The sequence below is a fragment of the Charadrius vociferus genome, unplaced genomic scaffold, assembly GCF_000708025.1.
Source record: "Charadrius vociferus isolate BGI_N301 unplaced genomic scaffold, ASM70802v2 scaffold776, whole genome shotgun sequence".
In the NCBI taxonomy this organism is placed as follows: domain Eukaryota; kingdom Metazoa; phylum Chordata; class Aves; order Charadriiformes; family Charadriidae; genus Charadrius; species Charadrius vociferus.
The window spans coordinates 812,510-840,489 of NW_009648775.1; the positions used below are offsets into that span (position 1 = coordinate 812,510).

At 40.2% G+C, this 27,980-nt stretch overlaps 1 protein-coding gene across 1 annotated transcript in view; it reads right to left on the reverse strand.

Moving 5' to 3' along the window:
* MED13L (mediator complex subunit 13-like) overlaps positions 1 to 27,980 on the reverse strand; it is a 186,464-nt gene that overhangs the window by 25,833 nt on the left and 132,651 nt on the right. The window contains exons 6-19 of the mRNA XM_009886736.1: positions 27,758 to 27,952; positions 27,182 to 27,373; positions 22,218 to 22,380; positions 21,285 to 21,389; positions 17,610 to 18,338; positions 16,148 to 16,370; positions 15,152 to 15,257; positions 14,614 to 14,738; positions 13,118 to 13,217; positions 9,372 to 9,592; positions 6,030 to 6,235; positions 2,526 to 3,472; positions 1,676 to 1,859; positions 1 to 47 (exon numbers count right to left, since the gene is read on the reverse strand). The exon at positions 1 to 47 is cut by the window's left edge and continues 215 nt beyond it. Of these exons, the coding sequence (XP_009885038.1) occupies positions 1 to 47; positions 1,676 to 1,859; positions 2,526 to 3,472; positions 6,030 to 6,235; positions 9,372 to 9,592; positions 13,118 to 13,217; positions 14,614 to 14,738; positions 15,152 to 15,257; positions 16,148 to 16,370; positions 17,610 to 18,338; positions 21,285 to 21,389; positions 22,218 to 22,380; positions 27,182 to 27,373; positions 27,758 to 27,952 (3,543 nt within the window). The remainder of the gene's footprint in view (positions 48 to 1,675; positions 1,860 to 2,525; positions 3,473 to 6,029; positions 6,236 to 9,371; positions 9,593 to 13,117; positions 13,218 to 14,613; positions 14,739 to 15,151; positions 15,258 to 16,147; positions 16,371 to 17,609; positions 18,339 to 21,284; positions 21,390 to 22,217; positions 22,381 to 27,181; positions 27,374 to 27,757; positions 27,953 to 27,980) is intronic.

The window sequence follows — 27,980 nt, forward strand, 5'->3', positions numbered from 1 at the left end:
GAGAAAGAAAAAATGTTAAAATAAGTGCTGAAACTGCACTGGGTTCTCTGATGCACCAGGAAGTGGGTTCTTTTACAGGAGTCTTGGAAATAACGAATCCCTTGCCGTGCTGAGTTTCCTTGAAGTTTGACCATAGTGTGGAAATGTAAACCGAGGCTGTATAATGCCTGATAAACCATCTTCTCCCACGGTCGTCTTCCTTGGAAAAAAAATACTCAATAAAGGAGAAGAAAGATTTATATTGTACTTCAGAAACATCGTAAAATCAAAGTTCCGTCAAAGGAAGCTGGTCCGAGCACCACTTAAACTTTCCTAGAAAGTTGCAATAAAACATCTTTCAGTATACTGTAAATACATGTATTGCCCTTCGCGAGGCTTAATCTCGTGGTTTTACATTGTCATAACCATAACTGCATCTCACAAGTTCCTACTCAACCAAAAGTAAAAAGATGAATACGTAAAATCTGAGTTTACAGTTCTGCATCTACCTCCACCTGGTTGTGCAAAATTGCTAAGTAAAACAGTTCGGCAAACTCTTTCCCAGGTACATAACGTTAAGCAAAGTTATCATAATTCTAAAATTGCCTCCTGCTCCTCCCCACAGGAAGTGTTGCAGAGCACTTGCTACCGCAGCCGAGAGCAGCGCCATCCAGTTTATCATGGTATCTCCTATAGACTGTGCTCATTAGAAGAATTAGAAATCAGAAGATTTCAAGCGAAAATACACTTAGTAGTTTCTACAGAATATAATCCAACTTTATTGAAAAGCCTACATTCAGTAAAAATTACTCAATCTATGTGAAAGGCTCTGCTACCTACTCCACGGGAATTTTGGTTTTATACTCTGGTAACAATTGGCAAATCCTAACTCTTAAAGTTACAATGCTGGAAAAATTAGTAGATCAGAAGTACTCCTGGTGAAGCACAATAGCTTTAGACAGGAATTGCAGTTACCATAAGTTGACCTAGCCCCAAAGGAAAGCAGCAATATATTAAATACCAAGAGAGAGAAAATAAAGCAAAGCACGATGGAACTGTAGGAAAAAAACTAAGCAAGACTGCATCGGTTAAGACTGAAATAAACTGCAGGCCAGAAATACATATTTAAAGGTCAGTCATTATTTTGCAAATGTGCACCTACAAAATCTATTCTGTAACTTGCATTTTCCAGAAGTGTCACTTATAACCAGGAGATACTTAAACTGAAACTTCTTATTAAGACTACGGGGAACCTTAGAACAAGCAAACCTCTTTGTGGAGAAAGTATACCCACTTTCTGTATATTCGTATAGCTCAGAAAGCCCCTCTCGCCCATTATGATTTGGTACAATTTTAAGAGCTTCCAATCTTCACAACATTTATATACCAGCTGCTTTCAGTACAAGCCAGAATACAGATTCAGACAGGGAGTTTGAGCCTCACCCAGCATTTTTGCACTCTCTAAATATTCGTCCATCTGGAAGGGTAAAACCTTCACTACTGTACTCAAGCATGTGCTTCAAATGCCTTTTAAGGCATTTGGAGGGGAAAAAAAAAAGCTACCTGAGGAGCCCAATAGACAACAAAAAGGCAGCTATCTAAAGAGCTCATTGGTTCTAATGTATTTCCAGAAGAAGGTGCACGTTTCTAGAAAACTACGCTTTCATTTCAACTGTTGGCATACAACACAATATACATACCATAGGTTCCCCGTCCTGCCATCTTATGGAATTGCTGCCAGGTGAGTGGTCCCTGCACGTGCTGGATGTTCTCCCAGGTCCTTCCTGTTCGCTTCTTCTGGATAGCGTCCTGGAGAAAGGGCTGCAGCGACAGCAGCATGCGCACCACGTCCTGGGAGGAGAGCATGCTGATATCCAGGACTGCAAGGACAAAGGAGCAACCGTCACTTTCAGCGAGGAACAGGAAGAATTATTCTGAGGTGGCAACATTTTTTGGTTTACTGTTCCTTCGCATTGCTCTTCACAATGCCCATTACATTTGTACAACTCAGCTTAATGGCATTTAACGCAGTACTTCATGAAAACATTACTGAAATAACTGCCATCATAGTCCTTTTACATACCTTTCAATGTTACTGTTGTCCAGCTCAGTTCATAAAAAAATTCAGAGCATCTTCAGCGTATAAACAGGTGGTAATTGATTATAAAATATTTTTTTTTATTTTTGAGACACTTTCTTACAGAGCAGTTCTTTTCCGCTGACTGCTTATACCCTTCTCCAAACAAAAGGGGCCATAATTCTGCCCTCCCCTCAATACTTGAATTTGTTTTGCATCTCTGCTTCAGATCTGTGAACTTCCACAGATTCTTACACAATTTAGACCACAAAGTCAAAGGAAAACTGGATTACTGGTACTTTTTATGTAATTTGTAAAGCTTTCAGAAATCTACTTTATTTCTAGAATAATTTTGTACCTATCATTTCCCACACAAAGATTAAGTGGCGCCCGATTGGGAAGTTTCAAACAAATTTATAGAGGTCCCTAAAAAATCCAAAGAAAAATATAAATCTATTCTGACCCGTACCATTGCTGTGAGGCCAAGAATGTACAGTGGCACTTCTCACGAGGGCTTCATCCACTTTTCCACCAGTGGGGTTGTCCACGTACTGCCTGCCTTGCTCAAGGGCGTTGAAGCATTCTACCCAGGAGTCGTTACTGTCTGCCTGCAGCCTGTCGTAACTCCAGTTCATACACGGGAGCGGCTGACGGTTATTGGAGGACATATAATCCAAGCAGCTCAGAGACGTGAAAGGCTGTGTGTGCTGATTCTGGAGCAGGAGGAGAAGGCTCATTGGAGGTTCCTGGGTCCTTCTAGCTCCCTCTCCCATCTGAGAGATCAAGTTGCTTTGACATATCATCAGTCGTCTTTCTGCAGCTTGGCCAATGTCTGAGGTCTTGCCAAAAATATCCAGCTCGTCCTCAATGAAGAGCCCAGAGTTGTAACCTAGTTTGCGGTTCATAATAGCGCTGAAGCCACAGGTGCAACGGTACTGATCCTCATTAGACGAATCTGGGATGTATAATCCAACATCTGCACCTTTAATATTCATATTACAGGCGCATATACAACAGCTATCAAAGTTACGGTCTTTGAAGATGTTCAACACAGAGTCGGAAAGAATCAAGGTGACGTACAGGCTGTGGGCTTCTGGGATGGGCTGGACAGTGGCGGGTTCCACAGAATTAAGCGGTCGTGTTGTAGAAGGGGTGGAAGCAGGTGAACCTTGATCTGTGCTGTCGTATTTTACAGATCCTTGACCGCTCGCGGTACCCCCTCCTCTAGGAGTCCTTGGGGTTCTGGGAGTGCGTGGGGTAGGGACAGAGAAACGGGGAGTTGCTGGTGACGGCAGAACTCCGGCTCCGCTGTTGCTGGCTGGAGCAGTGCTATTTAGCGTCACTGGTGTATTCATCTGAGGAGTGTTCATCTGAAGATAGTCTTGGTCGGCCAAACTCCCAACACTAGGCACATTGCTACAAGAAATGTAGGAAAAAACAGAGTCAAGTGTCCTCACGAACTGGTTGGTTGAGAAGACTGATTTTGTCAAAACTTATTTTTAAATACAAGGAGATGGTGAAAACGGAAAGGATTCATTGTTACTGCAGTAAGGAAAGAACGCCTTCAGACATCCTGCTCATAACCTTTCACTCATGTCTCTCAATTAAAATTGTAATTCTCATCATGAACACTGTTGTTTCTTATCAGTATAACAAAAAGGTATCATCTCAGGCACTTTGCCCTCTTAAAGATTATTTCTATGAACTAAAACTCAAATGCTCTTGAGAAGAATCTCTAGATAAATTATCAAGTTAAGATTTCAGGATATTTGCAGCTCTGTCAGGGAAAAGAGAATTGTAGTTGTTGCTTTAAACACAATTACCTGTGAAGAGATACACACTAGTGGAAATGAAGAAAACATTTCAGAGGCGTAGCAATCTTACTTTATTTTAGAAATTCTCACTTTAAATAGCTGTCAGAAGTCATGTGGCACAGATACGACACTGCCTCACAGTGGTATGCAACTGAGAACAGTATTCCAGATACTGTAAATGCAAACCCTCATTTAGGATTACAGTCTACAGCACAATGTGACACATTTCACTACAAACTCTTAGTCCAGTAAAGCTAAGAATCATATTTTTGGGACATGACTGGTTTTTATTACTCTGGTTTTGTCATTTTCTGCCAAATTTAAGTGACTGTTTGTCCATTCCCATGAGATCTATCTCGTATTTGGAATGACTCATTGTATCAAGATACAGGTAATATGGGGCCAATCGAAAGAATAAGATCTTTAATTAACTTTTCTCTTTCCAAGTTGCTAATAGGTTGCTTACTTTTCTTGAAATGTGTTCATTAGGTATTAGGGTAAGGAAAAAGTGTAAGAACTCAATGAGCCTCTTGGTAAAAGAGGGGAAACGGGTTTTTTTCATGTTTGTTCTTACCGCGTGTATTTTGTGTGTTATTTAAAAGGAGTGCTATTTTCATGTTCACATATCATTAGTGACTTGAAAAGAAAAACAGAGAAGACCTTACTCCTTAGAATCATTTTATTACCTTGAACTGCCCTAAGTCCAACTCAAAGCAAGAGAGGAGAAAAAGAAATGAACAAAGGTTTGAAGGAGTTCTGAATCTGAAGCGCACTGAATGCCTCAGACTAATAAGAAAAGGTGACCTAGAAACCTTGATTGGCAATCACCACTCTGTCAGAAGCCTGCAGTAATAATCTTCACTCTAATTGGATTATATTGAAAATGAAAGGGTTTTTTTCCCCAACAAATACCTGAAATTAATAACCAGCTCAGGCCTAGTGAATCAGTTACTATTACGAAAAAACCTGAGAATTAAATTGCTCCCTAGGCACTACCAAGGGTTTACAATTTCTTTTTTGCAATTCTTTTGAGAACGCTGAAGGATCCTTTGCAGCTGGAAAAGGACTGATTTAAAGGATTTACAGACTGATTTAAAGATACAGGCTACTTCCTCTAGCCATGAATGCAGGGCAGCAGGAGACTTTTGTGCTATTATTCTGCCCTTTGAGAGGTTTTATCAATTTAATGGTGCAAATTCTTGATACCTTTCAAAATCTTCAGCAATGAATTTCTTCCATAAACATTGCTAATTTCTGCGAACTGAGTAAGGAGTACAAGCTTTTAAATTTAATAGTGGTCTCTGCTTACAGGTCACAGCACTCTGATACTTAGAATCGTAGAATCGCTGAGATTGGAAGGGACCTTGAAGATCATCAAGTCCAACCATCAACCTACCCTGACAAAACCACCTCTAAACCATGTCCCCAAGTACCACATCCACCCTTTTTTTAAACACCTCCAGGGATGGCGAGAGAGACTTGGCATCTGTCCTATGAGTACTTAGAAAGGGGAGGACAGCACACACCCGACCAGCACCTGCCCTGTCAGCAGCTCCGTATGTGACCCATTCAGGTTCAGTCACCAGAACCCAGAAGAGCTCATGTGAGAATATGGAGGAGAGAGCTGTCACAGGCCTGCTCAACATTTTAAGAGCCCTCAGAAGGCAAACCGGTGTCATCAGGACCAGATACCATCAGACTGAAGCTCACACTGAACACGCAAGTCCAAGCGAGGGGGGAGCCTAACTGTGGGCCAGAGAACTGGGCACTGAACTCGGAGGAGAGACGTGAGAGGTTAAGTGCATTAATTCTGTTCCCCAACACTTCTGCTTTCTGTTCAATTACAATATTTTCCTGTGTCAGAAATTGCAATTAATTCAAATACCACATGTTCCTGTTCTTTTAAAAGCACTAAGACCGTAGTGGACACATACTGTAACAACACCAATTTCCAAAAGCTGTTCTTAATTCAAAATGTTCCTACTATCAGAACTTTTTGATCTGAGACAACGACAAATTTAAAAGGTTTAAAATACATTTGCAGGATATTTGCGGTTCTGATACGTAGTAAAGCACTGTTGATATATGCAAGAATTTTAATTATTGAGCCATTTTAGGTATGGGCACAACAAACTAATTTCCTACAAGACTGTACTTACTTGTAGCCATCTCTAATGAAAGTGGCTGCAGGCGGCAAAGGAAGTTGTTCAATTTTAGGAGGAACAGCCCAAGAAGGCCTGAAAATGCAGGCATCTGGTATCTTCAGAGGTAGGAGGCACTGACTGGGCAGTATCTTCAGTGGAGCAAACATGGAGGAGCCCACAAAAGGTTGAAATGATGGAACTTTGTGCACGTACGAAAAATCCTGTAACATGCAAGTGACATTGTTTACAACAATATGGTAAGCTTGCTCTTTATATTTAGATATGTATTTCTAATTAAAACTGTTTGAAGCCTCTACAACTGCATTTTTTTCCCCAAAATTAAGTGTATTTATTCATTCTACAATACACTCCAGAGCAGTTCCTTCAAGGAAACTCAGCTGAGGCTCCTTATTTCCCCGATTTACTATACAACTGTAATGTCAGTAGATTTCTCAATTAGACCCATTTAAGACAAGCTATGTCTGAGAAATGATTAGTGTACTCTGAAATTTTCATACTACTTAACTTTAAGCATCTAATTTAGGCACTTAACACATTGATCTTTGCAAGACTTTGATACTGACAATGGAGAGAGAGGCCGAGTCACAGCGTGAAGAAACTTTAGGTGCCTTATGTCAGCCTCTGAATAACCCCCCCACTGGGGATTCATATAATCCAAGTAATGATAGTGGACACTTTACACGTTCCGAGTATTAAATATAGTATGAAATATAAATATATAAACACTCTAGTAAACGTAAAATTAAATATAAATATTAATGAAGTCCAGCCAAACAGGACTTTCACTGACTGTCACATTTGTTTGCAGAGAATGACGACAAGAACTTCAGCCAGAGTTTCTACAGCTATTCTAAGTTTCAGAAGAAAGGAGCTAGTTCTTTTGAGGCACTACTGCAAAGTAAGAATCGTTAATGAAACAGTAACAGCAGTCTCTCTCAGAATTTCAATATTTAACGAGTCATTAGATCTTTGCATTTTTTCCCCTCGCACCTTATAAAGCATTGAGAGATGAGAAATGTGTGGATTACTGCCTTCAGCTGCTGAACACTCAGCCAAAGAAATCTACTTCCATGTTCTCAAAATGATTAGCAATGGGTTTAGGTGCTCGTTTCCCCCACTGGTGTATATGAGCAGATGTGACACACTTAAAAGCAAGTAAACTGTGCTGTTGGAAATGTCATCTAGCAGAATTAAAATATGTATTTTAATACTCCTAAAATGGTTGTGAGGGAGATTAAAATATCTTCAGTATCAATGACGCCCTAAAATCTGTTCCCACTCAAACTTTCAGCTCAACAAATTGCAATACAGATTGTCTTTCCAGGCCCAAATTATCCTAGTCTAAAGCAAATAGTTTACTGCACAAACAAAAGGAAAAAACCCAGCAAGGTCTGTGGCAAGGCACAGCCTTACAAACCTTGTAAACAGACTTCTATAATGGTATAAAGATTGGTAGATGCACAAACTAGACAAAGCCAATGGACAGCAGGAAAGCCTCTAAGAAGATGTCTTTTCTCATCATGCCTTCAGGTTATCAAGTCAAGACAGAAAGAAGAGATCAATGATACATACGCTGAGCTTTCCAGGTGGTTAACTGTCTTCACAAGGGGAACACTGGTAACTAACTCCCTTACGCTTCTGCAAAGTCTCTCTTTCTTAACAGAATTGTTCGTAAAACTCTCTACCAGCTCAGCCCCTGGTGGGGGGCTAAGGTGTCAGCTTAACGCGCAGCCCTGTGGGCTGGTACCTCCTGGGTCTGCACGGACACACTCGATCATCATATGGAGAGACAATCCCGGAATGCAACAAGCTGTCGTAATTCCTCCTCTCCCAGGGCCCAAACTGAACGCTCTGATGGAGAAAGCCACCCTCGGGCTTGCCTGTGCTTTACTTTCAGTCTCCCTAAGGTATACTATTTACTGTCACGCAGGAAAATGTACTAAGTCATAGCTAATTCATGTATACTAATATAAATTTATGTACAAGTACTCCCATATTGATATATAGCCACTTCTTGTCCATGCAACTGCAAGTGCCGTGTCTTTCCCTGTATAGCGCTCTCAGCAATGCAGATGCTTAAAAATAAGCCTTCAGTTAGTTCCAGCATCCACAGGAGCACAAAATGAGAGGGAAGGAGAGGTGGCGGGGAGAGAAATGGCTGTTGAAATAGAAGGAACAGGCTGTGGCAGATCAGGGACGGGGTGGACCTGAAGGAAAAGAATTAGGCTATAAAATCAAGGGTTGGGGACTACCGGGAAGACAGAGTTATAGTGTGTGTCTCCCTTCTCATTACCTGCGTACAAATGAGCTTGCTGCACAACAAGGGGATGTCTGTTTCTACAGGGAAATATGCATTTGTAAATAAAAAAACCCTCAGGCCTTATGCATAGAAATATGATAACGATAACTTCTGACAAAAGTGACAAATATTGGCCCAAAGAGTTAAGTAATGCAGAATACACACAAGCAGGCAGAATGGTTTTATATCACATCTTAACCTGTGCTAATGATGGAACAATGGAATAAAAAACAATGTACGCCAGGTGCTCATGTTAAGTCCTTTTATGTGATGCTATGGAAAAATGGACACATCTCGGTATGTAAAGTTGGGGAGGTGAGTACTGGTACCCAGCAGCAGAGTCCCCGTTTCAAAATAGTTCTTTACTCAGATACACTATAGGACTCAATATAGGAGTAACTATGTGACATTACCTGACCTGTGTTATACAGAAAGTCAGATAAGAATGGTCCCATCTGGCCTTAAAACTTGTGAAGTAACATCAGCTGAAGAAGAAACAGAGCAAGTTCAACCCCTGGGCTTTCTCAGAGATTTTCAACCCTAACCAAAAAAGGCAACATTTCAGAGAGGAAAAGGCAGCCTTTCTACATGCATGATTTTATCCCAGCTGCACCCCCAGGGGCTGGCAGCGAGGAGTGGCTATACAGAAAAGGTGCTACAGAAAAATTATCTGAGGAAATAAATCGTTTAACAGCTACTTAGTCACAAGTACGATGTTTTTTCATATACGTACATTCTTTCTGTTAGGCATAGGGCCCATTTCACATACAATACTGTTTGCTTCCTGGGAACACCCAAAAACATTACAAACATAAAATTATGAAAAGAAAAACACCTATAGGTAAAATTAGGGAAACAATTAAAAAGCTTTTTTACTAGAGAATAATTTTTTTTCCAACTAAAGACTGATACGTACTTTCTAGGGATGCAGTTCACATTTGTTAAGTAGTTTGCTACACGCACTACATGTGACTCGTTTATAAAAATCAAACATACGTAGATAAGATTATCAAAATACCGCATCTTTGGCATGTTACCTTAATTTCCTCAGGTTTAGGGCTACCTAATCCATCTTCCACCTCCATTTTAAACTCAGCAAGCTGTGTGGGAACCATGTTGACCATAGGACTTTCCATCATTCCCAAGGTAGTCACAGTCTCTGAATTGATTCCATCTTTATAACTCATTACAGGGGAGAAGGCAGGGTGTTGCTCTAAAGAAGGTGGTGTTGGGAACATCCTTTGGAGGTCTGCCACAGCTAAATAAGAAGAAATAACGCACTGTTAATCATGAAAATACAAATTCTCAAGGAAACCAAATGAAGCAGAAGAGACTGACTCGATACTAGCTCTTATTTCATCAGTTAAAGCGGAACAAAGATTCTACAGACATACTAGAGTTCTGACACTAGTGAAATCTAGACAAAAAGTCAACTCCGAGGGATAAATTCCAAAAATTCCCAGGGATACTTTGCAAGTGCGCTGTTCAGCAGAAACAACAAACTGGTAGATAAGCACATTTGATGTACAATTTTAACAAAAAAATGTTTCATAATAGAAGAGATTAATTGACATTAACACAAAGTTCACCCCAGCAACTGTTACTAAGGAGACACAGAGTACTTTCTTCCCTTTTTTAGAGCCGACGCCGAGCCCTAAAACAGGCGGCTTTTGGAATTAGCCTGCGCTCAGCTGCATTTTCCACTGACACACAGTCATTGTAGTCTCATTTGGTCCATAGCGACACAGCTCCTGAAGAGAAGACAGGCTACTGTTGCTAACACAAACACGGGCAATTTTGCTTAGGAATCAGACTGCCGGGCATCCAAAAGTGACAACTGCCAGAGGAAGCCACAAAATTATAATTTTGCATCACTAGGCACGAAGGCAGGAAAATCCCTAAATTACTTCTCAGTAAATGAACGTAATGTAATTATCCATCGTGTATTTTTCTTCTTTAAGCAAAACAAACAAACAAAATACCAACAGAAACGCTTAAAAAAGCATAATGCAATCAAACAAAAATCAGAATAAAGTCTTGTATTTTCTTCCCAGCTACATTCTTTCTCTTTCCAGCTACCAGCATCCATATTTATTTTGCTTAAAATTCAAAATATGTGCTATCTTTTCCTGACTTGAATTAGGACACATTCTCTGAACATAACCATCACTCTGGTGATTCACCGTTAAAATACTCGAAATAGGGAAGGGGAAATTCCCATAGGTGTCTCTTTTTCTGACAGAATAAATGCCCAATTCCATTTCCATTCCTATACATGCATCCAACCTGAGCTGATAGGACACAAGGACATATTTGTATTCAATAACCTCTGCAGCCTAAAGATTAAGAAAAATTCATACATAGATACAGATGGATTTCTGACTGGCAAACACTGCATTGTGGAAATCCAAACTGGTGAAATAGAGTACTACTCTCAAAAAGGAACTGAAAAAGACAGAAATAAGTGATGGAACTACAATAATATATAGTACATATATACGAATACATACATTAACAGTACATTTCTGTAGGATGCTGCAACCTCAGGATGTGTCTCCACTCTGCCTTAACAGAGCCAAAACCTGAATGTCACGGTTTTACGCACAGAGATGAGACAGCCAGTCTATTGAATTCTTTAGACAAAGGGAAACAGCTCACATAGCTGAAGTCCTCTCAAAACAGAGTTCTGTTGGTAATAACAGCCAAAACTGCACCCAAAGTCTTCCAAAGCCTCCAGTAGCAGAGTAAATAATGGGCTACGATTTATTCCCACTCAGTTGCTTTGGGATTTTTTGGTTGGGGTTTTTTTTCTCCCCCCTTCCTCAGTCTTTGAGTTTAAAAGACCTTAGTCTTGTCCTCATATAGGATAAATTAATGTTGAAAACAGGTTCAGTAGAATGGAAAAAACTATATTCCACGCAACGCTAGTATGAAATATAATCTTCAGGATGCCAGCTGGATTAGCTACTGCCTCTGTCTCTCAACAAAGAGAAGTGTGCTGTAGAAACTGGAGAAAGGGGGGCAGGAAGGAAGGTTAAAGCGAAGTGTGGTCAGTGGGACTTCATTATGATGTACGAGGCTTTTCAGTTCCCTGCAGGTACAGCTATGTCTCGACAGCTGGTGTCAAGGGGACAGCTGCAAAACAGAAGTGGACTGTGTCTATTTAACTTATGTCATACAGCTCTAGAGTATATCATTTTCTCCCACTCGAGCTCACTCCAGTTAGCAAAATTCTGCAGTGCAGATTCATAAAAAAAGTTTAATTACAAAAAATCCCCCAACCCTACCGCAACAGGCTGACTATCATTATTCATTTTCATGTGTGTCATGCTTGAAAAAGCTTTGCATATTTTAAAAAGCTATGGATCAACTAAACCTGTCAAAATCCAATCTCTGTATACTTCAGACTTCTACATTTGAGTAAATCAGCACAGCTTTTATGGGTCCATAAAACTCTGACTCATCTCCTTCAGACTGTTTTTTTTCTTCTCCTCAATTTGTTCTCATTACCAGCTAAAGTTAATGAGAAGGCATTAAAGAATGATTTGCAGAGAGATTTGATTTTCTGCTTATAGCGGCCACAAAAATCAAACATTCTTCCTCCTCACCACTAAGTAATTTGTAATTCATAATCTGATTGGTTAGTATTATACCAAAAAATCTCACCTTCCTCCTCTCACACACAAATATGTACACATTTCTCTTTCATCTCAAGAGAAATGCCACCTATATAAATAGAATCATAGAATTTAAGATTGTTGGGTCCAACTGTTAACCCGGCACGGCCAAGCCCACCACTAACCCATGTCCCTCAGCACCACGCCTGCCCGGCTTTTAAATACCCCCAGGGATGGTGACTCAACCGCTTCCCTGGACAGCCTGTTCCAATGCTTGACAGCCCTTTTGGTGAACAACTTTTTCCTAATATCCATCCTAAACCTCCCCTGGTGCAACTTAAGGCCATTTTCTCTTGTTCTATCACTTGTCACTTGGGAGAAGAGACTGACCCCCACCACACTACGCCCTCCTAGCAGGTGCAAGAAATGCAAGAAAACCCATGTATCTCAGAGAGTAAAAGTTATCATTCCCAATAGCTGATGGCACAGTCCTTACAAGAAAAGCCTGTTGTTTTAATCTGTTTCATACATTTTCAGCATACTAAATTTAATTGCTAAGTTTCCCGCACTCCTACTGCCTTCTTCGTACGGGTGTAGTGCCTGCAATGTGTCCTCAGTTGGAACCTAGGTCTTTGATTTTAATCAGGCACTTCCACATCTAGATTAAACCCCGAAGGTGATTTTAGTCTGAATTTGTCAAATATTGAATGCAATTTTCTTCCAAGACAGGTTGTGCCATAATGGCCAATTGGTAAGTCACAGCTTGAAATTCTCTGAATTCTTTAAAAAGAAGGATGACTTATACTTAAAGAGGGATATGGTAATGGAGTGACAGAGACTAAACACTGAATTGAGAATAGCTTCTAAATGAATATTTGTAACAAATCCCTCCCATAACTTCCAATCTAAGACAATAATGTCAAAAGAAGACCATCTCAGCTCTCAGCAGGCACATTAAAAACGTATGTCTATATTACCATCCACTGTCTTCACTAAGATCAGCTTATCCTCTTTTACTATTGGCATCTGGTAATTACAGAACAAAATGAGCACAGTACCTCTTGGTCCTGAAAAAGTGACACTATAAAAGCCTCCTACAAAAAGGCAGTATGGTAGCTATAGGGAGATTCTACCTGTCAAAGTGGTAACCAGTTGTTGCTACTTACTTGGTGGGTAAGGAACTGCTGTTCTCCCATCCTTCCCTACAGGGCGTTCCTCAGACCCTACTGCCGGCATTTTTGATGACCGAAGAGCTGGTGATACAGCCTAAAAGCAGAATAATCACATACCATCTTAAAAATGTACAAAGGATTAGAATTCATAAGCTATTAATAATTCTGGAAACTCTCTGAACGAGATTTCACAAGAAAAAAGTTGACTTTTCTACTCTCCCATTCACTCCTCCCAAGGAGTCTGGATTTCTTTTTCCTCTCTTTCAACAGTAAAACAAACAAAACAAAGTCTCTGAAATATATGCCTGTCTATACACACACCAGTATATACATACATATAAGCCTATGTATCTATATACACCCAAATTATATTGAAAATTTTATAACAAACACTGAGCTTGAAATTCACGTGTCCGTGTTTGGACTACTCTAAGATAATAATGAGAATACGACAGAGTAAGAATGCCGTACACAGACTACCACAGGGCACAGCTCAACACGTGCAAGTTTTAAGACAGGAAGAACATTAGGTCTGTCCAGGCCAACTTCACAGAAAAAGGCAATTTTTTATTTTGACAGAACAGTCCTCTAGCAGATTTGTGTATTAACTGGGACATCTTAAGTGCAGTTTGTGTGGAAGCACAGAACAGGGAGAAGTGGTAAATAAACTGGTGTACTTGAAAAGTACTGCCAAGAACCAGCCGTTAGGCTTTTATATGCTATTCCTTACCATCAGTCAGTTTAGGGTCACCTTCTGTATCATTATGGCTATATTAGATTAAGCTTAAGAATAGTAATTATTCAAATCTTTGCCTTCCTACGTGTATTGATTTTTTTCCTGGTAACTGATGTAAATCTGCTTTTCCTTTTGTATTTCCTAATATTCAGCAACTATTCCTCTTTGCGCTGAAATAAACTGCTTGCAGGAACAGAAAGAAACGTGCTTCAGAGAATTACTGAAATTCAGTAAGGCTGAATTCGTTTTTCTTTGGGCAGCTTCCCAGACAAGGTAAAAGAACCAATGAATGAAATGTTATGAATTAATAATGGTTAATGAAACCAGGAGCTTTTCCATAACTCAAAACAAACACAAAATACTGACAAAAGCTAAGGACACGAAACTACATCTGATGCACTTCTAAAGCAACTACATTGCTTTACCTGTGGAAGTATTGTTATAGGCTGTCGACGCTACACCTGAGACAGCAAGTTAGTTGTATACAGGTTCCCCTCGTGACAACCCAAGCTTTGATGTTACCCAAGTGATCTCCTAACATTCCTGAATGATTGTTCTCTGTGATGGACCTCCTGAAAGGATACCTCTCTTTGTGAGCAATTCTCCCGAGTTAGAATCCAAGCCTGCCTACCTGCAAACTCTCTCTCCTGTCCCCCATTAGGGATAATCGCTCCCCACTAGGATTCCATCCTCCTCCTCCTTTTCTTTGGCCAAGGTTTAAGTCTACAGAACACTCAGTCCTACAAAGACTTACACCAAGCTCATCTTCATCTGAATTATCAAAGATATTATCTAGATCGTGAAGTGATGGGGCCAGATCCGTCACCTGTGTGAGGCTACTAGAGCCTACTCGGCCTGCAGCATTGTCTTGCCGGGTATCTGTCAAAAAGGAAGGGAAAAAACACATCAAAAATGGGAGTAAAGTTAAACACAAAATTGCCTTTTTTTTTTGATTTTACTTCTCATTCTAAACGGGGGACAAGGAGAATCCCCGAGGCCCCTTTTCTGTGATGTAGTACAGAACTAGCCTTGCAGGCAAGTTCTAAGCAAGCACTGAAGGTCAATCGGGAAAGAGAGAAGGTAGCTACTGCTCAACTTTAATATTCTAAAAAGAATAAATAATTATGTTATTATAGAAAGGACAAGCAGAATCAAGTTTTTTCCATCTTAGGAGCTGTCTACAGCTCTCATGTTACAGGAAAATGTTCAGTATGTGATTTTTCCTTTCAGATTTTATTGCATAACTTTGAATATTTTTGCTTTGCAGAGTGAATTAAAGAGCTTTTACTCACCAGTCTTAGGAGCAGAACTGAAAATAGACATGGCATCTTTTCCATCGGGAACTGGTGTAGAATGACCCGTTGTGGGGATTTCCTTGGTACCAATTCCATCTTCCGACTAGACAAAAAATCCACAAGATTTTAATGGGTATTAATTTAAGCTGTGTAAGAACAACTGTTTTCCTATGTCAAGCCAGACTCAGGGCTCTGGATTAAATGCTTTGAGAAGCAAAACAAAATTTAAGAAGGGAAAAGAACACAGTTGTCTGCTGTTTCTCTATATACCGGGAAAAACATGAAGAAACATCTTGTATTATTTACAACAGATTCCATATACAGGAGTTAACTTTGCTAGCCAGTACAGATAATTATCCACCACAATTTCTCCAAAAAACACATCTTCTGGAATTTGAAGCGTGGTGGCTGGCTACCCGCACGAGAACAAATGAGCGAGCAGCCAGACAAGGAGACAGCTCCATAATGGGTAAGACACATACGGATCGTATCACACACAGGGGGCAGGAACGGTGATCACATTGTTTTCTTTCATACAGGGAAGAACACCTCTAAGGCAATGTTCAAACCCATACAGTGTCCCAGCCACAAATCCTCTCAGCAGAAGGCTACACTAATTTTGCCCAAGGGAAGAAAAATAAGCTTGGGCTGGAGAGATGCGAGCTCTGCAGTGAGGTGATATGTCAAGCTGAAGCAAGCAAGAAAAAAAAAAACAACCCACCACCAGCAAATTCTTTCATCTCTACAAGTGAGTAAAAGGCTCAAAGTATGTTATTTCTTAGCTTAAATCTGAAACTGTCTGCTGGTCAAGCTGAATATACATAAACAGGAATTATTCTTTGCAAGAGCAGTGTTCTCATATACAGACAGGTTCAGAGGGATGCCAGCAAATACCAGTTCAAAAACACCACAGTGAAATGAAGCTCTTTCCTGTGAGCCGATGCAGTAAGTCCAATAAGAACGTTAATTAAAGACTCTGGATTGACATGTTACCTTGTTCTTTTTCAAAGGATCTTTCTCAGACCCAAGTTTGCATTTTTTATTGCCAGTGAAGCTGTACTTTATATCACCATCTTCAAAAGTGTAAGGATCACTTGCGTCTCCGAAGCCTTCTCCGGGTTGTTGTATTAGAGGCAAGGGGTCAAGATAGTTCAGCGTCTGCACTGGTTTCTGCTCTTCCAAAATTTTAAACCGCTTATTAGGTTGTGCTAAGAGTCTGAAAGTAGAAATAAACAAGCAAACATCATGGAACAAACCAAACATAGCTTTTACAGCAAAGAAAAGTAACAGCGTTTCAGATCTGTAGCGGTCACACACAAATACAGCCCATGCCTCACTCCATCCTCCTTGATCGAGCAGAAACGTTTTTTCCTCAAATAAGGGATGCATTTGCCCACATTTAGTATTAAACATCTTACACTATTAACAACTACTATGGGACAGTGAAAAAAGAATTAATCTTGTCACTGTATAAATCAAACTACTTTGAAGTACACGTAACATTTTCAGCCCAGCAAACTCCAGTGTCATTACCAAAATCAGTGTTGCCATAACTGAAAAATTCTTCCTCAATTCATTTTAGCTGACACATTTTCATTAACTACTCTCTTCAGTACATTTTTTTCTATGCATTGCCAGAACGCAAAAGTAAGCTTTAGGCCGGTATAAGATTAATTTCTCATGCTAAAGTTAAAAATAAATAAATAAATATCTTTGCATAGAAGAAAATCCATGTTTAAAACAATAAAAAAAGAGACAGTGAAAAATTCATTAAAATGTAGGTAGCTCATGTTCTTCACGGAAGACGACACTGTATGTTAACCGTAGTTTTTCTAAGGAAACATTTACAAGATCTTAGCGTTTGCTCTCTTCTGTGGACAGACCAGAGAGACTGTCAGGGGTTTCAGTCCTACGGAGACTGAAGTTAATAGTAAAGCTTCTATCCATTTCAGAGATCTGACAGTGGGTTTACAAAAAGGCAGCATTATTCCCTGACGTAGTACCAATTACTGCTTACAGAAAGGGTGGTACTGTGCAGTTTTAAACCCACACAATGGGACAAACCACACTGAAGTGCCTCTACAGAATTTCAGAGTTTCACTCAAAAGCAAGCAGTTATGTAGCTGGAACACTGCATAACTAAACATAGATTTTCTTTTTTTAAATTATCAAAAGACATAAGCTTAATAATACTCTTCCATTTGCTCAAACTACTGTGATATAGGTTACAGAAAGATTTATCAGTTCTTATAATGTCCAAGAGAAAGCCAGATAGGAAAAAAATAAGGCATACTACAATAGCACATTTCTATTAAGTATTTCACGTTATCTCCAGCATAAATCATCTTTGATGTTACAGTGAAGCCTTCCACTTGTCTCAGTTCCAACTGAAAACAGAGTTTGGTCCCGCTTATAATTTAATAAAGCCACCGCTCAGATCAGTTTGCACTCCTACCTTTTCAGTGCAGTGCTGTCCGAGTTTATTTCCATCTTGGCATCGTATCTCTCACACGGAAGATCTGGCGGCCTGAACTCTGGATCGTCACTTGACGGGACACTATAGGTCCTCCACATATCTAGCGACTCATTGTTCTGAATTATCCCACAGTATAATGCTGTCTCACTGACCTCTGCCATCAGAGGTACCCTCTGTCCAACAAGGACCGTCCTATCATCTAAGCTGGGCAAGGGCTGCAGCTCCAGCCCGCTGCCGTAGAGTGCCGGGTTCACAGGGACGGAAGGCGGGTCCAGGTTCTCTGCTTCCTGACCTCTGGGCTGGGGGCTGAGCGTGGGAGGCAGAGGGGAAGTAGGGGACCGGGGTGAATCCATAGGATTCATATTAATTTGCTTGCTCGGATTTCTAGCAGGTATAGATAGCGGCTTCTCGTATTTTCTGGAACTGGGGACTTCTAAAGAGGGCTCCATTCCCGCTAATCCCAGTTTCTGCCCTGACGCGTCCTGCTCCATGCATAGCTCTTCAGTCACGGAGGGCCGATGGTGAAACGGCATCATAGGCCTTTTTTGCAGTTTATCTCCTTTTTCCTGTCTCTCTGTTGTTTTGTGCTTTGAAGAGGCGGGAGGTGGCAACGATGAAGATGCTGATGTTCCCACGCTGAATCCTGGCTGATTTATCGTTGGGGGACGGCTGGAGCCAGCAGCACAACGCTGTTTGAAAACCTTGTGCCTGAAAGCAGAGGCAGAAACAAGTCACTGCATGGTTTATATGTTATCTGATCTAATGGGGAAAAAAAAAAACCAACCCAAAGAGCAGCACTGAGCAATGTTATGTCTACTCCTGATCTTCTGAAAGATTCTGATCTGGACCAGGGCATTCAAGCCAACTCGGCTGCTGACCTATGAAATGGAAAATGGCAGTCTCCAGAAAAGAGCATTCAAAGGATAGATTTAACATTTATAAAACCTTAGTACTGCTCAGATGAAAGGTAATATAACAAAAAAATCCAAGCTACTGCTGTTCTCATTACCCTAAAGAAAGATCGCCTTTCAAATGAAATGACTGCTGCGGAACTGCACCACTACTCTGGCACACTCTTGAGCATCTGTTACAAAAGATACAGAGCGGAATTGGTTTAGTTACGTTCGCAGACACAATACATATCAGGATACTCTCACCGCAGTTCCCTCCTCCATACCAGGTAAGGAAAAGTAAGTACAACTCTACTCCAAACCAAACAAACAAAAAAAGAAAAGAGCAACTACCAACTGATGAAGAAAGCGTGAATAAAAACTTTAAAATATTTAAACCAAAAAATGCAGTAACATACAAACTTATTACTGGCTTCATATTTTAATACGGCTCTTTTCAATCTGTATCACGCATCTTTGAGAGTGGGAAGCACAGGACTGAATTTCAGGTACTGCTAAACAGCATTTTCGTCATACAGCTGATGGTCCCCAAGGATGTTACAACAGGGACATCTAACTCTGCCCATGCTTTTATTGGCCTTTTTTGTTGTTTGGGGTTTTTGTTTAGTAGGTGGGGTTTTTTTAAGCTAAGCAGAAATTGAAAGATGTGTTGTGCTTAATATTTATACCTGTTTAAAGTCAAATACCATATAAAAATAAATCACTTCATCCCTATTTTTGTTTCTAAACAGCAATATCTAGGACAGCAACAAAACATTTCAAAACAAACATATAACATGCTTTCTACTCACAAAGATAAACTACATTACTGCAAGTAAAGTGGACTACCAGACTGAAGAAAATCAATTCTGTTTGTATGACTTAGCTATGAAAACATCCAAGTTTTACAGCACACAGCAGCTGTCGAGTGGTACAAATACAACTTCTTGTACTTGCTACAGCTTTTTCCTGTAACCATCCATGTTGTGTGGTTTCGTCCTGGCTTTCTTTGTGGGCTCTGCTGTTATCAGGACATGTTGCAAATTCTCTGCCGCAGCAGATGGTCTTGAGCTGCAATCACCCATAATGTGGAGCTAATGCCCTAGTAACTGAAGATTTGCCTTAAGCGTGTTCTTGTAACATTTCATTGACTTAATTCTCCATCATTCACCGTATTTTAACTGACTGCAGAAAATTATTTTAGACAGTCTGTTGTTCCACACACAAAGTTGGGTCTGTAGAAGATCGAAATTGATGCCAAATACCAAACAACCCTTTAAGACTCCATATTTAAGATTATATCTTGACATTTATACAATACCTACAATGGGCACAGTAATGACTCAAACAACATCTACAATTATTCACAGCAGCTGTCCAGTTTCTGCAGCTAGACAGAAAATTTTTCTTGCTGTTTGAAATCAGGTACTGCCTTCATTTTAAGGATAATGTTTTAATTTCCCGGTTGCTGTGTTTACTGACTCCAGCATGCTGTAGTAATCACTGGAGCTATTAAAAGACAGCGTGAAGTTGCAAATGCAGCTGAACCCATCCATAGATTGCAGCTTCCATTGTCCACTACTGATTCCTCCTGCTTTCCAGGCGAGGCTGGACCACAGTTTTCCATAGGAAACACGTGGCAACCTGACAAAACATTTATCTGTTCCGCGTTCTTGAGTATATACATACAAGAGACACATAACGAGGGGTAAAGAGCAAGGCTGCAGAAGAGCAACACTTCCACTTTGGACACAGCACAGAGCCTCCAGGTTGAACACACTGCCCTCTGTACGATGCGCTATTCCTCTGCACCCCTTTATCTCTTCTTCTAAATACACAAAGGAGAACTGGCTTCATAAGAAGTCAAACACAAAAGGTACAAGGACACAAGCTTGCTTCTTTCAGTTTTGGACAATGAACATTTCTAATCAACAACCCTTCAGAGATTGCGAGAGCGCTTAATTCCTCTGCACAGCCAAAGTCTATACAGAAATATTTGCAGAGACTGCGGCGGCAGGTCACACATTTAAGGGTTTGGTTCGACAATATATGAATTTTACTATTATTAACAACAGCATTATTATCGAGTTTGCCTCACTGTTAAAATAAAAATAAAGAGGAGAAAAGAAAAACAGCTATGCCTCAACCAGATAAAAAGCAGAGAATCATTTCAGCCCCATCACTGACTATTATTTTGGCAAAGACCCTTATTGCAGCTGGGGAGGGGCACGGGGGGACGAGACAGAAAAAATGATGACCATGCTGCAAAGGTTTTATATTCTCTTGGGGTTTTTTTGGTGTCTGATGTGGACATGGCAGATTGACTAGATGTACATGAGTAAAGTGTTTCTTAGGCATATTTTTTCTCTTCCTCCAAAGAGGGACGGTAGCACTACCCCTCAATCAGGATGCTCTGAAATTTAGGCAGCTTCTCTCCCTGTTCTTCATGAGTCTTACCACTCCAAACTGTGCAGCTCACATCTCTGAAAAGCCTGAAGGATGGGTTCATTACGAACAAGAAATGTTTGAGTGATTCTAGCCCCCGTTCTCTAGTCTAGGAACATTTTTCCACTCAAGTTGACTACTGCGAGTGACAATGATACGAGATGCATATTAATCACCTGGATATGAGTGATGATCACAGTTTCCATATTAGAGTTTCCTCTTCTTGCAGCTAAAACATAGCTCCCTTTTGTAAGTGTACCTGTCTGAGTTAAATGGGGCTCTGCCGACGTGATAAATGCTTACTGACTTCATAGCTCACCTGGAACAAGAACAACTGACTCTTTGGACTGGATCCACAAAATCCCAAGAAACAGTATTGTTAGGAACTTCCTCTTCCAAATTTGCAGTTGTAATTTGATTCCTCCTGAAGAAGATAAGATTATTTTAGTAGTTATCACCTTTTGTAAAACAAAATTTTAAAAATGCATATGTGGAAGTTCACATATGTTTCCCTCAAGGAAATGACCTCCTTCTACCTCACCTTTGAAACAGAATTCTGTATTTAACAGTAGTTCCCTCTACTACTCCTTAAAACTTACAGTTTGGTTTATGGGGGAGGATGGTACCATCAGATAGCTCACTCTAGAGTTTGAGCCCAAGAAGCAAGGGGCAAGCAATTTAAACTGAATCTGGAAATTCTTCTCACATATCCGATGAGGAAATCGCATGGAAATAGTGAAAAATAAAGATGTCAGGGCACACCGTGCCACGAATATACTTTAGCACTCCAGTAACAAAGGCCTATGACACTCTAACTACACTCCTATACCAGACCTTTGTCAATTGGCATTTTAGTCTAACACATGTAATGGAATGCTTTATAAATATTACCCTTGGAGTTCTACACATCAAACATATACTATTTGTTCTTCAGTCACCCAACTTTCAGTCTAGTAGCTACAACTGGAGCTAGAAACCGCAATCCATGAATCTGAAAGCACAGATTATAGACTTGTAACCTCAAAGACGGCCACAATTGAGATACACTACTCCAAACACAACGCTAAGTGGTAGGAGTTTTCAGCTGAACGCAGTAACAAATCTTCTTTGATAATGCTGTTCTGCACCATTAGCTTTGATTAGTGGCAAAAGAATTCTGTGAGGAATAACATTATTTAAGGCAAAACTACTACAATTTTAACTATATATTATGTGTTATTAATAAACAAAACCATCAAGACTGCTGCCTTACTTGGACTGTGACCTGTTGAGAATGCATTCCTTCCAGACACGGTGAACCATGTGATTGTGAAATTTTGGAGTAATCTTGCCTGATTTCTTTGGACTGTGCACACTGACCGTCCCCTCCTGTACAGCTGAATGGCTGATAGTGCTCTGGGAGCATCCGCTTTCTCCTGCAATATAAATTAAGCATTAATATTATAGCTGTTCCTAATATTCACGTTGACACTTTCCCTCTTACAAGGCTGCTGACTACACAGATGCTCGCATTCACTAGAAAATGCTTAAAGCACCGTTACAAAAGGCTGACTCAACTACTGAACTACATGTCAAAGCACCCCTTGCCTTTGGGGTAACAAAGCTGGCACCAGGTTACACCAGGCTGATGCACAGTACTGCCCCTCACGCGAGACAACACACTGCTGCTGAAAGGGAGGCAGCTGAGACAGCCCCCGGCAGCCTTCTGTTCGGTTACTAAGAAATAGCACAGATAGAGTTTTTTTTTCCCCAACTATCCTGGATGTTAAACTTGAATTGACATAGTCTTTGGTGAGTTGCTTTAAAGACTAAGTTTATTATAATATGGACGGTTCTAAAAGTATTAAGGAAACGAATAATTTAGGTAGACTATTTCAAAGCAAGAATCAGTTCCTCATACTCAAGATAAAACTTCACTGAAGAAATGAATGGATCAGTGTGATGCAATTTCTTTATAATATGCTTGAAGTGAAATATCAGAATCAAAACGTGCTCTGATAAATATCTTACAGCTGAGATGTATACTACTACAGAAATTGTTCAACAGTTGATCATTAGTACATACTATTAACAGAATATGAGGTTCTCAGTCATGCTGTATGATTATCAAAGAGATAACAAATGAAGATATTACTTCAACATGTTAATAGCCTGAGAACTCTGATTTACATTCTGCACTTCATTTCTTTTTGTCTGTGATGCAGGAACCATACCAGCTATTGTATAAGCAGATGTTTCTTCTTCTACTATGAAATATGGTTTTGGTTTAGATTAACCGAAGCGTAACGCAGCCATCTTTACAAACACAACGTACAACAGTAGAGGGAGCTTTAGGCTCACTTGGCCCGGCGACTGAGTCACCCTCCGCTGTGCTCTGGATGGAAAAGTAAGGAAGGATATGCCGCATTTTAACAAGGTCAAATCAGTGTACAGAACACTTTGTCCTGCTGCCTGACGCAATTTAAGAAGCCTTAAGAATGAAACGCTGAAAGGATCCGCTGCTATACATCACTGCATCTAACATGGTAATTCTGCTGATTTCTATTAGGTGACTTTCTAAACACAACTTTTAAAATCGTGCACAGGCTGCCTAACCCTGTATCTTCTTTAACTCTTCGTGCTTATATTTTTTTCCTCCAGTTAGACCTTCCCTGATTCTCCTTTTGTAAAGAAGTCTAATTAAAAAGAAGAATTCGAATTAAAAAAAACGATCCCTAGGCATAGTGAGGCTTGTGGCTCTAACAATTTATTTCACTGGCTTTCAAATGCTCTACAACATCGTGAACTTGACAGATGATCAAGGACAGTTACAACTGCCAGAAAAACAAAGTATGATGGAAAGGGAAGGATAAGAGGTATGAGAGGATCACCAAGGAGCTACCAGGGCTTTCAAGTTATATTTGAGTGCATTAATTATTGTTTTCCAAAATTCTGTAATATTTTTATACTACACAGTACAGCAATACACAGCATAACGTGAAACAAAACTTTGCAGCAGGCAAAAACATTTTGTTCTCATACACTGACACAAATTTTTATCCATGAAAATCACTGACAAAATACTGGAACACACACAAATAACGATGTCATGTAACGGTATAAATACTGGAGGACACAACTGGCCATTCCCCAGAGGTCACTCCCCAATCCCCACAGCGCACTCTGCTTCTACACACGAAAAACACCATTCCCTCATTTCAGCAGTAATTTGTTTCGTCACATACTTTAGCCTCGATCATGGGAAAGGCTGAAAGAGACGGAAGAGATCATCTAGCCCATCCCCGGCTTCAAAGCTGGATCAACATCTTTGAGTAACCTGTTCTTTAAAAACAAACTAACAACCCCCTCCCCCAACAAGACCCCCAAACCCACCCACCTCTGCTAACGGCAATTCTGTAGCTTCCCACCAGCCAATTTATTGTAACACTGCATTATCCTTCCTCAGAGAAAGTTTTTCCTCATGTTTAACCTAGTTTTGCTTTGCTCCAGTTTAGGTTCATTACATATTGGTTGCAGAGAAAAGAATATTCTTCTCCTTTTATGTCTCTGAAGACTGTCTCTCCTTCAAATTTCTGTTCTCTAGACTAAACAACCTCAATTCTTTCCATCTTTTCCTGTAGGTCCTGTTTGCAAAATCTATAATCATTCTCACTGCGCTTTTCTGGACTCCATCCAATTTGTCCACAGCTTTAAGTGTTCAGACCTGGATGTGGTACTAAAACCACATCTTCACTAGTATGGGGCAGAACCGAAGCATTATTCATGTGCCCCAGACTAATCCAGTTTATCTATCCCACTTACTGATTCTGAACGGATTGTTTTTCCATTGAATTGCTCCAATTTTTCAAGGCCTTTTAAGATGGCGTATGATATAATACAAAGGAATCCTTTCATTGTTCGCTGGAGAAGCACCCCTCTGATACAACCTCATAATGCCCTCGAACAATAGCAGAGATCCAACAGAAGCTGTGACTGCCAGACTGGAGAATATGAACACTTTTTAGATATTAATAGTTTATAAATATTCTAAAACTGAATCCCCTTGTGATATTGTACGAGTTTAACAGGGATTTGAAAAATTAAAAAAAAAAACACAATAGCACATTAAAATATGCATCAATACTTCCATAAGAGATTGTTATTTAGAAGTCAATTGTCTTGCTTCAGTTAATTAATTATAAGCTTTTTGCTTATTTTGACTATCCATTGTCTTGAAAAAACACTACTCAAAGTGAATTTCAATCTCATATTCTATATTATTAGCAGTAGAGACTAAATACTTTGATTGCCCTCATATACAGGCACTGTTCATGGGCAGGTGAATCCAGACAAGCACTTCCATGGTAACGAAGCCAACAATGACGAGTTTCTTTGGCTTTGCATCAAGATGGATCCTCTCGATGTGACAGAACTATCTAATCTTGGTAGCTACATAGACCCCAGTGAAGGTATAACAAGGATTCTTTATCCTCATCTGGCTGCACAGTCTCACAAGAACTTGGAGGAACTTTGTGCCTTTGACACTTCCGTTGCTCTGTGAAATTCGGTAAGCACTAATCAACAAGTTCAGGAACAGCACAAGTTCAAGCAGAAGAAGGCTGCCCCGTGGTGAGCGGTCTCTTAACGATTTTGCTGATGTGACTCAGGTCAGAGAATGTTGTGTGAATCGAGAACTCAATTTCAAATAATAGTCATTTGCAGAGCATAGAACACGCTGGTGCTTGCGAAATTATTACTAATAAAGGCTACAAGGAGAGGCTGGGAAAGCCGGGGAGGAATTGATCGATGTACACAAATACTTGACAGGGAGAAGAGAGAGGATATAACCAGTGGTATCCAGTAAAAAGATAACAGGCAATGGGCATAAATTGAAATACAGGAAATTCTATTTAAACATAAGAAGGAACTTTTTACTGTGAAGGTGGTCAGCCACTGGAACAGGCTGCCCTGACTCTGTGGAGTCTCTGCCCTTGGAGATATTCAAAACCTGACTGGACAATGTCCCGAGCAGCCTGCTCTACCTGGCCCTGCTTTGACAGGCGGGTTGGATTAAGACAGTCTCCGGAGGTCCCTTCCAACCTCAACTATCCTCTAATTATATTAGTAACTGGCAAGTTTGTAAAGAGCAAGTTCAGAAGACAATCTGCACAGAAAAAAAAATAATTAGTTGTAAACATGCCTTCAAAACATTTTTTGAGGAAAAAAAACCCCACTGAATATATTTTTCTATAACAGATATATGTATATTTTTTATTTTTTTTTACTTTAGTATCTTAGAAGTTTGCACTCCGATGTTTCACTCCTCTATTCCTTAGTTCTCATTTGAAACTGCAGTCCTGCATTTCTCCATTTAGTTCCTGACAGTAACTAAAATCTTAAGGTCTTGTCCGTATTCCAGATGATGACAGGGTATGGATATTTATTTTAATTTCTGAGGAGCAACAGGATATACATATTCATTTCAATGAAGTAAGGTATTAAGGTTCTGGTACCCCACACACCAAGCATTTGCATGGCTTCTGAGATTAGAACTACTATGGATCCAAATACATGAAAAGGGCATACTCTACCCACACAAAACACTTAACTCACTTGCAAATATTCCGCAGCATTCTGTTTGCCACGTGCAGACGATGCAAGCCTATGGCCGACCTCATTTGGGAAGTCCAGGTCCTTCTTACCAGTTCCAGAGACTCATGCATTTCTTTTGAATGGCCCTTAATTAAAACCCAACTGTGTTGGGCAAAAAGAGCCGCTAGCATTTGCAAATCTTTATTGTACCAACATAAACGCTTAGTTAAGTGCTGTATTTCTAGCTCTTTACAAAAAGAGCTACATACTCTTGTACGTTCACTGTACTCTTGTACCACAACGACTCAACACCCTCCTCCCATCCCACCACAAGAAAACCAACACTTCATAAACACTGGCAAAACCAAAAACCCTGTCAGAATCTACTCCCTCAGGTACGGCACTACTGCACAAAGATAATGCAGTTATAGAAAATGGAGCTTAACTGAATTCACAAAGTTTTGTTTAAAGACGTGTCTTCTTCAGGGGCGTTTAAAGATTTAATTTACCACAGACCTACAGAAAAAGTCCTCTCCTAACTTTCAGCCTATTGCCTGTCTTTAATCTGCGATGGTGACATACTTATCCTCACTTCTGCTATGCAAAAACGCAAGACTGACTCAGCGCCCTGCGTTCCCTGCTTACCCATAACGGCCTGCTCCGGAGAAGTGGGTGGAGTGAGCGGCATCCCACAGGTACTAGCAGGATCTTTCATGCTTCCAAGCCCCTGCTGTCCCACATTTATATGGCCTCCAGCATTGGCAGCGTTCTGTGACATGGGGATGTCACTCTGGGAGATGAGAACAAAAGCTGAAGGATATACCATCCTTACGCCACCTACAAAAAAATGGAAAAACAAAAGTCTCAAACATAGTTGATAATATTCAGCAGCCCAGCTACTTCAACTCCTTTTCAATGGCAATTAGACAAAACTTATTAACTGAAATGTAAAGAGCTAAGGAATTTCACACGCTAATATACATCTGACCCTCTATAACCAGTGCAGAGCTGAAACAAGCAGCTTGATACTGTGAATAATAGCATGTGGGATACAGGGAGTACGGAAGCTTGAGGCAAGATAACTAGTCAGATGTTGCAGTGTCAAGAGAGCTACAAGAGAAGATAGGAAAATTATAATGGCTGTTTCTGATTAATTAGATTATTTTTTTTTTTAAATCATGTGGAGAAAAATAATCCTTCAGGCAGAATACTGAAACTTACCAACAATGACTTCCACTGCCACAGGGAAATCGTTGTCATATCCCAACTCTTCTTCCTCTTTCATCCCTTCTTTCTTCTTCAGCACCATAGGGTAAAAATACTGCCATTCCTCCATCAATTTGCGAGTTGCCGGGTCTGACATCTTATACGACTGGCCCGTGAGTGTACCATTTAAACCATAAGGACTCACCAGAACTGCAAAGTAAGAAAGAACAGTCCCTAC